Here is an 11,108-nt window from a genome sequence, read left to right on the forward strand (position 1 = left end):
GGGAAGGGGTGCAGACGACCAGGGCTCCTGAGAGCGACTGCGCTGTAGCCTCACACCTGAGAGGCCTCCGAGCTCTCACAGGCTTCAAGATGATCTCGAAAGCTAGAGCCAGCGTCCCAAAGCCGGCAGATTTTCCCCACAGCTGCTCAAACGTCGCAGAATCAAGGTCCCTACGGGCATTTGCACCCACGCTGGCTTTCCTGGGTATGACGTGCAGGCCTCCCAGCTTCTCCAACTCCCAGAGTCTTCCTTGGGGGACTCACCTGGCCTGTGCCCCCTGGCACCTCCACCCCTACGCACAGCGGGGCCGTAGAAACCTAAAGGGCATTTGTTCCTGCCACATCCTGCCTGGAGGGGTGGGGCAGGAGTGGGCATTGTGGGACTAGCTCCTGGAACCCACAGTCTGGCCATCTAGAAAGGGATACAAAGAGGCCTAGTTTTTGCATGGGGCAGGGGGTGAGGACTTGTAGATTAGCCCTTTCTCTTCCCTCTCCAAGCACCTCTGACCTGGCTAACTGAACCACGGAGTCATGGTCACAGTCAGGCCCAGGAGCTGTGGAGCTGTGAGCTGACCTTTTAGGAAGGTGGCTTAAGAGCCCTGCCCTGAACACAGGCGCTTGGAACGCTGAGGGATGAATGTAAATTACAACAAACCAAAAAAAACCCTGTACTTTCATACCAAGGAGTCTAAGGGTTCTAGACCAAGGAAAGAGAGCAGACTCCAGAGGAGGTGTGAAATTATTAACTATACCTTCCTGGTTAAGTCCCTCTCTCCAATTCCTGTTTTTGGAGCAAAGACTAACACCAAAAGGCTCAGTGTTTTTAGAGGCCTCTGCAGCGGTTACAGGCTCTACTACATAAGCAAACCTGGACCCCAGTGCCAGGAGCAATTAGAAAGGCAACAGGGACGCTCAAGATTCTTCTGCCCATGGTGACTTAGTCCCTGAACACACGGTGGGAATGGGTGGGCATCTTCCCACTGAGCTGCAAAAGGCTTTCCCCCCCATTAGGTTCAGGCTGAAGAAAGGAAGGTGTGGAGCATGCCCGCTCTTGCCCTTGAAGGTGGCTAGTGTTGATGGGTCTCTCCAGCTCTCCTGGTTTAGTCTGAGCCAATTCATGTAAAACCCACGAAACAAAGGAAGCATGCTAAGAAAAGATTTAAACCGCAACAATGAAGAGATTTCCTAGAATAAAATGTCAACTGCAGAACAAAAGTCAGAGAAATCCCAATTTATGATACGGTTACATTCCCTTGCTCTGGGGCGGGGGTGGGGGGGACCCTAATGGGCTTGGAACGGGGAAGGGAATCCGAAGCCCATACGGAGACTGTTGACCAATCCAATAGGGATGGAGTGAGGACCGCTCTGAACTGTATGTTTGTTTGTTTGGTCGGTTGTTGTTGTTAATGAAGAAGCCTGCGGGCTGATCTAGAATTGTTTAATGAATCATAGCTGTACTCCTCCATTTTTAAAGAAACCAAGATTTTTGTTGTTTATAGAAAATAAAAAGTAGTGGGGAAAGGCTCACACCAGAAGGGATCTCCTAGGGAATGGGACCAATCTAAACAAAGCAGCATCAGCAATGAGAGACTTCCATTTTCACTCTGCAGCTGGGCTGGGGCTGGGACACAGGTAGAGTCCCCGTGGTTTGCTTCAATCTCCAACACAGCAAAGGTAAAGAAAGAAGTAAAGCAAATGCTGCCGGCCCACCAGAAACGAATACTCTTGCAGGGAGAAAGAATTTGACCTAATTTGTTATCCACTGTGCTCTTGCCCAATAAATCTGGACACATCCATGGCTGAAACACAGAAGTTTAGCTGCAAGAAAGTGAAAAGAGCACTGAATTTGGAGTCCCAAACCCCTTCCATCTCCTAGGCTAGATCACTTGGCCCTGGTCAGCCTCAAAGAACTCTCAGGTATGCAACCACCAAGAACAAGTCTTGGAGAAGCTCTCTTCCTGCCCGACAGCTTACCTACCAAGTTCCAGCGTTGGGAAGGCATAGTACACAGATCCCTAGGAAAAAAAAAAAAGCAGGCTTCAGGTTTACAGACCTTCTCCCTGCCCTGGGAGGGCACTGCTCACTGTCTGGGACATGCTGCAGACTACAAGAGCAAATTCATACAGATTTAGAGAATCATGGGAGCATATGATTGATACCTGCATGATAAAAATCTTTTTTTTAATCTTTTATAAGTTAACCAGCTGAATCAGCAGAAACTAAGAAATACATCAAGATTTTTTTTTTAAATGAGTATTTGTAACTCTCCTAAAATTTCAGGTATCCATTTTAACAGGATGCCCCGTGGCTCCCAAACTGAGAGCTAAGGAAGATCATTAAACTTTGCCTTGATAGAAAAGGTTCTGTGCCTTCAGACTTCAGACTGCAAACGTGTTTAGGCCAGTTTTAAAAGCAAGTACCCTGGGGGGGGGGTTCATAGAATCCCCCACGTGAAGGGAGCTGGACAGGTGCATAGCTGAATGACCACAATACTGACTCTATACACAATTTCCCAAACGCCTTGCCTGCCTGCAAGACGACCATCCTTCTCCTCGCTCTTTCTCCTGAACCAATGCCTTCCCCACTTTCACACACGCACAAAAACACATTTATCAACACTGAAGTCTGCCCGCGGAGCTCCTTTGGGCCGTTACCACCCTCCACCCAATTTCTACTTCATCTGGAGCGATTCCTTTCAGACACTTAGAACTTCGGTTTATTGAGCACGTGTTAACTTCCATATTGAGTCTCATCAAAAATCAGTCCAGGCAAAACGACAAAGGAGGATGGAAGGGGGAATCAGCGTGAAATAAATGGGGACTCGCCTCCCCCCAAATGTTAACTAGCCAAAAAAGAAATTCTTAGGAAGTCGAAACAACTTCGACCCCCAACCCAATCAAAACATCCCTTCCGGAAAAGATCGACTTGTTTCTTTTTTCTCTTGCAAATGAGCGGTCCACTCAGTTCTGCTCCGCGGTGTTTTCTTAGCTGACTCTGGGCTACAATCGGGCCATTTTCGGACAATTCCCACGTAGGTACCAGGGGTGCTCTGGAGGAAGCTGTCGACGCCTGTTCAGCTAATTTAGGTTTTCTTTGTCTAATTACTGTGGAGCTTAGGGAAAAGGAGCCGGGCTCAGGGCAGTAAACTGACACTCGGGCTCTGTGTGTGGTATCCCGGCAGGGTTTGATGGAAAAAGCCTGCTTCCACTCAACTTCAGGTCACTGTCTGGGGCCAGCCCCCTCCCCCCGCACCCGCCCTTTCCTCTGCTCCGCAGACCCACCGGCATTCTCCATCAGAGGCGGTCTCCAGGCACCAGGGCACTGAGAGATGGAGAAGCCCACCCTCCCACCCGCAAGGAGCCAGAACCCACGAGCCGGGCAAGCCAGAGCTCCCTAAGGCTCTTTCCCGGGGTCTCTGCGCTGTCCTCACCCTGACACCTTCCCAGGTTCTCCAGCACACACATGCCAAACCCGGTCCTCTTGGGGATGGTGCAGAAATATACACGGCTACGCCTCCCATTTGTTCCCCGGGTGGGCATCTCCTTCCCCTCTGGGCCTGGCCACCAGCCCTTGTGTGGCCAGGCCTGCTTCAGCCTGCAGCGCTCTCTCTCTCTCTCTCTCTCTCTCTCTCTCTGCAGCCCCTGTCCGGGGTCAGACTACATTTCCCCGCACGTGTAATCCAATAACTAACTGTCGGGTCTCATTGGAATGATTTCTCCCGAGGGCCATCTCTCTGTGAGCTGCCTCTTACCGAGGGGAATAAAGGCACAACCGGAGAAGTGTGCTCCGCCGGCGCATGGGGGGCTGGGGGCACGGAAGGCTGACGCCCTGAACCCACTGGCAGCCGCGCGGACCTTCGGTGCTGACGCTAAACACACCTATCTCCTCACCTCAGGGTCTCTCTCTCTCTCTCTCTCTCTCTCTCTCTCTCTCTCAGCATGAAGTGGAAACGAGTCAGTGGAAGGTGGAAGCCGATGAAGACTAATCCATCAAGAGTCCCGAGTCTTTCTAAAAGTCGGCCCAGGCTTCTCCACCCCAACCCCAGTGCTCAGCTTCAAAAATGTTCCTAACTGCCTCGGGCCCACAGCTCAAGGGCGCCCAGGGCACCCTGCCCTCTGCTGTGAGCTCTCAGAGGCCCTGCAGGTCCAGAGATAGAGAGACCCAGGATTGGCACGTTACCTTGGGATGTCTGGCACCCGGCGTGTGGCCGAGTGCAGCACTGTCTAAATGGAGTTGACAGATGGTGTCAGTTCGGGCAGTGGGGACGGTGGCTAAGGAGGTCCTTCCAGGGCACCGCCACCGCCCCAAGACTCAGCCCCAACAGGACCCGGCGGGGGGGGGGGGCGGGGGGGGCCCCCCCTGGGAAGGGGGGGGGGGGGGGGGGGGGGGGGGCTCCTGGGATAGGGACCCGGGTGCTCGAAGGGACGGAGAATGAATTAAGTCCCGGGTAGTCGAGTCTTGCCAAGGCTGGGAGTTGTGCTCCCAGCAGAGGGCCAGGGGATCCGTAGCCCCGGCTCGGGGGAGGGCAGCCGGGGGAAAGGGAAAGAGCCCGGAGAGACGTAACAGCGCGAGGAGGACCCCGGAGAGGCTCGGAGGCGATAAGAGCGGGAGCCCGCCGCCAGGTCCAGAGGGGGAGGAGTGACGCGGACCCAGCGCGCCCTCCCCGCGGCGGGCCGGCGGGCGGGCGCAGAGCGAGGAGGGGGCAGGGCGGGGTGGGGTGGAGGGAGGGAGGGAGGGAGGGAGCGAGGCGGCCGCAGGGAGGGCGCGCCAGGGAGGAAGTCCAAGAGACAGAGAAAGAGAGAGACGAGCACTCCCGAAAGAAGACGACGAGGCTAGTCCCGGGGGTCCGGGGAGAGGTCCCGGTTGCAGGGCGCAGCCGTCGGGGGCTCCGGGGCCGCCTCGCTCTTCGCCTCGGCGGCTTTAGGAGGCGGTTGCGCCAGGAAGGCGCGGGCCCGGAGGCTCGGAAGAGGGATGCGCGGGGCGTCGCTTCCGAGCCGCCGCCGCCGCCGCCGCCCGAAGACCCGGAGGAGCTGAAGGAGGCGACACCGCCGCCGCCGCCGCCGCCGAAGCGCTGGCCCGGAGTGGCCCCGGCTCGTGGGCCGACCCGGCTCCGGCGCCGCCACTCCCGCTCCGGGGTCCGCCCCCGAGGCCCGGCCTCGCTCCCGGTGCCCAGATGAGCACCGAGGGCGGGCCCCCGCCACCCCCGCCGCGCCCGCCGCCCGGCGCGCTCCAGGCCGCCCTGATGAGCCCCCCGGCCGCCGCCACCCTGGACTCCACCACCTCGTCCTCGTCGTCGTCTTCGTCGTCGTCGTCGTCGTCCGCCTCCTGCGCCTCGTCCTCTTCCAACTCGGTCGGCGCCTCGTCGGGCGCCTGCAAGAGCTCGGCGGCGGCGGGCGGAGGAGGCGGCGGGGGCGCGGGCGGCGGCGGGAGCGGGGCCACCAAGAAGGCCACGTCGGGGCTGCGGCGGCCCGAGAAGCCGCCCTACTCGTACATCGCGCTCATCGTCATGGCCATCCAGAGCTCGCCCAGCAAGCGCCTGACGCTCAGCGAGATCTACCAGTTCCTGCAGGCGCGCTTCCCCTTCTTCCGCGGCGCCTACCAGGGCTGGAAGAACTCGGTGCGCCACAACCTCTCGCTCAACGAGTGCTTCATCAAGCTGCCCAAGGGCCTCGGGCGACCCGGCAAGGGCCATTACTGGACCATCGACCCGGCCAGCGAGTTCATGTTCGAGGAGGGCTCGTTCCGCCGGCGGCCTCGCGGCTTCAGGAGGAAGTGCCAGGCGCTCAAGCCCATGTACCACCGGGTGGTGAGCGGCTTGGGCTTCGGGGCCTCGCTGCTGCCCCAGGGCTTCGACTTCCAAGCGCCCCCGTCGGCTCCTCTGGGGTGCCACGGCCAGGGAGGCTACGGTAGCCTCGACATGATGCCCGCGGGCTACGATGCTGGGGCCGGCGCTCCGGGCCACGGGCACCCGCACCACCTCCACCATCACCACGTCCCCCACATGTCGCCCAACCCGGGCTCCACCTATATGGCCAGCTGCCCGGTGCCCGCAGGTCCCGCGGGTGTCGGGGCGGCTGCGGGTGGAGGAGGCGGCGGCGGCGACTATGGGCCGGACAGCAGCAGCAGCCCAGTGCCCTCCTCCCCGGCCATGGCGAGCGCCATCGAGTGTCACTCGCCCTATACCAGCCCCGCGGCGCATTGGAGCTCGCCCGGCGCCTCACCTTACCTCAAGCAGCCGCCCGCCCTGACGCCGAGCAGCAACCCCGCGGCCTCTGCGGGCCTGCACCCCAGCATGTCTTCCTACTCGCTGGAGCAGAGCTACTTACACCAGAACGCCCGAGAGGATCTCTCAGGTAACCATGAGGACCCAGGCCCGCTGCAAGCGGAGCCTCTGAGGGCCAGGGCGACTACACCTTAGGTCCCCAACGCTGGGGTGTGTGTGTGGGGGGGTGCTGGGGAAATTGGCACTCTAATCCGGGGGTGGAGGGCCAGGATTTGATTTTACAGTGTTCTCTGATACTCTGGGCCGGTTGGTGGGCCCCAGAATTCCCAGGCTGGAGAAGAATGCTGCCAAGTCCTAACCTCCTTGGCCTGCTTTAGGACACTGTGGACTTTCTCCCAATTAGGCCAGACTCGGCTCCGGAAAGAAGGCATGTGACCTTTGGAGACCTTGGTCGAGGAATTGGGTCTGGTTCATTTTGTTCCCCCTATTCTCTGCAAAGTTCGTTTTGCCCTGGTTTGTAGATGACAGAAAGGAAGGGGTTCTGTGTCAAGAGCAAGTGAGGGAGAGTTCTTACCTGGGCAAACAGTGAAAGGAGTTAGCCGAGAAGGAGAGAGAGAGAGAGAGAGAGAGAGAGAGAGAGAGAGAGAGAAGCAGAGCTGAGTCCCAAGGACTTTGCTGGCGACAAGAGGCACCAAAATGTTGACGAATCTTTGAATGCTCACAGGCACACATGCGCTGTAGATCTAGTTAATGGCACCAGTTCGTCCTGGACATCAAGATGTGGGTGCCTAGTGTGATAATTCCTCTAAGAAGCGTGCCTAGAGGCCACTCTTTTTTTTTTTTTTTTTTTTTTTTTTTTTTTTTTTTTTTTTTTTTTTTTTTACTGTGGCTGGTTTATATTGTGTGGGTTGCAGAGTATGAAAATTTATTGACTTGTGAAAAGTGGTGAAGGGTAGGAGGAGAGCAGGAAGTGGAGGAGAGAATTTTGTGTTTGGCCAGCTTTATCTAGAGGATAGAGATAAACCCTGATTAATTCCCCCGAGGCCCCCACGGGGCGCAGGTTGAAATCTGGGAGCCTGTCTGTCAAGGGCGAAGGAAGCCCAGGGGTGCCGTCTCCCACACGCTTACTTCCAGCCCCAATCAGAAAATGCGCAGGGTGGTGTAAGCGTGTGGCTACGTGTGCAACGGGAGCTTGGCGGAATGGAGGAGCCAAGAAACAGCGAAAGATCTTGGAGAAATTTCCCAAATAAGCCTTTTAACTGGGGGTCTCCGGGGTTAACCAAACAAAGACAGTCTAGGCAGGACCACACGGGAGAGGATTTTAGGCTGACTTAACCCTCAGAGAACAGAGTCTTGTTCAATTTTATGGGAATTTCAACAAGTAACCAATACAGATGACCCTCTCTCTTATTCCCCACCCCCACCTCCTGCCCTGCGGACGAGCTGTCAGTCTCTCCTCTGCACGCTGAACTGGAACCTAAGCCTCCCTCCCCCACTGGCTAGGCCTACTGCTCTGGCCCTTATCCTCGCTGCCCTTCCCTTTGGGTAGACCTAGCTTACCTTGAACCCGGTCTCCCAAGCTTCCCAGCTGTCAGAAAACTATACTCTGGGAAGAAACAAACAAGCAGGCGCGCAGGAGAGACATTTCTGACCTTTCTGTCAGGTCCACGTCCCACTGAACAGACCCTAGGCCTCACACAAAACCTCCAGAACTCCCCGGATGTGGCGGCTTAACCCTCTAACTTGGATAGAAAGAGAACTGTCCAGTCACGAAGGCAGGCAGGGGATCGCCTGTCCCCACGCCTGCCTTGACCCAGCCTTCCCCGCAAACGGTGGCTTGGGTGGACCTGGCGCTGTTGCCAATTTTTCCTGGGCATCCGCCCTCCTCTCTTTCTAGAATATTCCGATTTTGTCACTTATCCAGTGGCTTTCCAAAGAGCCCCGAATTGTACCTGGGGACCCCGCAGGGCCTGATTCTGGGTGTCACCCACAGGACTGCGGCCCACTGAGGCTGGAGGTCCCTGGAGGCCAGACACGGCCGAGGTCGCCGCTCGGGGACAGCTGAAGAAAGCCCCCCAGTACACGCACACTGCCACGCACCCAGCAGAACCCTCCCCTCGCCGCGCACCCGCAAACGCCCCGCGCCCTACGCTTCCTAACGGGGCATCGGAGGCGGCATCCCCAGGGAGGCGGTGGCAACGGGACCCGCCGGGGCCGGGAGTCGTGAACGTTCATCCGAAGCCCTGCGGGGCCTCGCCAGCCGTGCTAGGCGGAGGCCTGGGGTGGAGGCGCGAGCCAGCTCAGGTCCTCTCCGGTGGCAGCGGTGGCGGCGCAGGACCCGGCGGGTCGTGCACCCCCCCCCGCCCCCCGCGCGCGTACCTGGGCCGATTCTCCGGAGCCGAATCTCGCAGAGCGGTACCCCGTAGCCTCCGAGGCTGAGTCACAGCCGCCGCTGAGCGGCCTGGTCTCTCTTTGGGTGGCACGTACGCTTTTCTCCAGCTTGCAACCAACCGCACTTGGGGGGGACACGGGCGTCCGGCTTGTGCAGACCACACTGACCAGGTGCGTGAGGATAGGCCTCGTGAAAATGCCTGCCCAGGCGGTGGCGGGGATGTGCGCTTAGCCCTCTGCGTCCTGGGGCTGAGAAAACAAAAGCAAAAGTGGGCGGCAGGTTGGCATCAAGAGAGACCGGCTCAGGGCCTGGGCAGCCGGGCACAGGCTCCACTAGTACCCTAACTCGCTGCTAGATGCCCAGGCCAGAGACCCTGAACTTGGCTGGTGCCGGCCAAGGGAAAGCCGAAGGGTTTGGGACCTAAGGAGACGCCTGCCACCCTGCAGGTGGGAAGGGGACTTCCCTCTTCTCTCCCCCTCTTCCCTTCCCAGGCCCGTCATCCTCCGCGGACGAAGGGCTTAGATAGTCCATTGATTCTAGATTTTTGTGACAAGAAAGCAAGGTACAGAACAGAGGTGAAGGCGGCAGAGGTGGCGGGGTGCTTGTGTAGCCTGGATCGCCTTGGGGATGAAGAGAGGGGGTAGTGGGAATTCTTGAACAAATCACCTCTCAAGGAGGGCCATCTTGGAACTTCTGGATGCCCTGAGAGGTCCCCCCCCCCCTTACTACCGGCTTGATAGCCAGACACCCAAAGGCCACTAGCTGCTTTTGCATCCTCAGTCAGAATGACACAAATTAAATGGAAATTTTCGAAGGAGTCTATCCCACCGGCAGCCGGGCGGTTTTAACTGAAAGATTTCTTCCTCTTCTTTCTTCTTTCAGTAGGACTGCCCCGTTACCAGCACCACTCCACTCCGGTGTGCGACAGGAAAGATTTCGTCCTCAATTTCAACGGCATTTCTTCTTTCCACCCCTCCGCTAGCGGCTCTTACTATCACCACCACCACCAGACCGTGTGCCAAGATATTAAGCCCTGTGTTATGTGAATGGACGGAGGCCTTGAAGGCTGCTCTCCCTCTTCCGCCCTCTCCTCCTCTCCCCTCCGAGAGGGGGCCACTGGGACCTGCGACAGGACTCACTGTACTGTGCACACACGGGTAGCAGTAAGTAGAACGCGCCCATCACTTAGACGAATGCCCAGGGGGAGCCCCCTGCCCTCCGATGTTCGCCCACCAGTGGAAGAGGGAACCGTTGGCAAGGCAATAGCCGAGGAGTGGGACAGAGGAGGTTGACAGTGAAACATTGTACTACATAAACCTTTCAGTGCTAGGGTGGCCATCGCCTTAACTGATGGGGTCTGAAAAGGGAGTTGTGTGTGTGAGTGAGTGTGTGTGTTTCTTGGTGTGTGCTTTTCAAAAACAGGCAGTGCTAAAAGTACAGCAGTTGAAGAAAGCCTTGTCTAGTTGCCTGGCCCAGTAGGAGATTTTTTTCCCCCACCCCACCCCCACCACTCCCTTCAGATACAGGTGCCAAAGAACATTGTGAAGGAATGAAGAAGGTGGCTCTCAGTATTGTGACAATACAACATTTTACAAGGTTGTTTTTCTACCACCGTATTTTTTAAAGTATTTTTATGATCTTCGTATACTCACACTTCGCTTGTATTTTAAAAGGAGGGTATATTTGCACTTATGTATACTTTTACAGTTTGCCAGAATATTTTGATGTAAGTTTGTTGTTTTTTTTTTTTTTTTTTTCAATAAAATTTGTATAAGAAATAGCCGTTTTAGGGACCCTTTCCTCTGCAGTCACCCTGTCATGGCCACGCCCTCCAGGCAAACACTGCGGCTCTGCACTGCCCACCCCCAAGTTGCAACTGACGTGAGGTGAAGTCTCTGTTTTGAATAAGCCAGTCCAGTCCTGATGGCGGGTCTTCTCGTTGGCGGCGAGAGGACATTTCTGATACTTCTCTCTCTACTTCACTCTCACTTTCTCCAGCCAAACAAACAAACAAAAAAACAGAAGGTGAAAGGAACTTAAAAACAAAACACTAAAAATAAATAAAATCATAACAAAAGCCATGGGTTTGATCTGAGGAAGCCAAGTGGTGGGCCTCCTTTGTTTCCTTTCCTGTGCCCGAGAGTTCTGCCCTTTTGCTCCTTCCTCTTTCCCACCAGGTGGGAGGTGCGAGGGCAGAGCGGTGCCCATCCACAGCCTCCAGCATGGCATCCAGGCTGCTGTTTGCACCGGGTGGTGGTCAGACCAAAGGGGCCTATAGGCCCTCAGCAGGATTTAAACCGGCACCCCCTCCTCCGGGGCTCCCACAAGCTTGCACAGCCTCTGCTGCTTCTCTTGCCAGGTTTCCCAATCCTGAACGCTGCCCGCAGAACTGGAAGGACATTAAAATGAGAAAATAGCCCAGTGAGGCAGAAGGAGTTATTCCCCACGGAATTATTCCCCCTTCGGTTAGGAGCACAGCAGTGTTCACTCTTAA

At 56.7% G+C, this 11,108-nt stretch overlaps 1 protein-coding gene across 1 annotated transcript; it reads left to right on the forward strand.

Moving 5' to 3' along the window:
* The first annotated feature begins 5,172 nt into the window (after positions 1-5,172).
* Positions 5,173-10,339, forward strand: Foxf2 (forkhead box F2). The gene is made up of 2 exons (XM_055619057.1): positions 5,173-6,352; positions 9,497-10,339. The coding sequence occupies exons 1-2, from the start codon at positions 5,173-5,175 to the stop codon at positions 9,658-9,660; spliced, it is 1,344 nt and encodes a 447-aa protein (XP_055475032.1). The 3' UTR covers positions 9,661-10,339.
* Positions 10,340-11,108: the final 769 nt, after the last annotated feature.

Source organism: Psammomys obesus, unplaced genomic scaffold (genome assembly GCF_907164565.1).
Source record: "Psammomys obesus unplaced genomic scaffold, mPsaObe1.curated_primary_1811, whole genome shotgun sequence".
Lineage (NCBI taxonomy): Eukaryota > Metazoa > Chordata > Mammalia > Rodentia > Muridae > Psammomys > Psammomys obesus.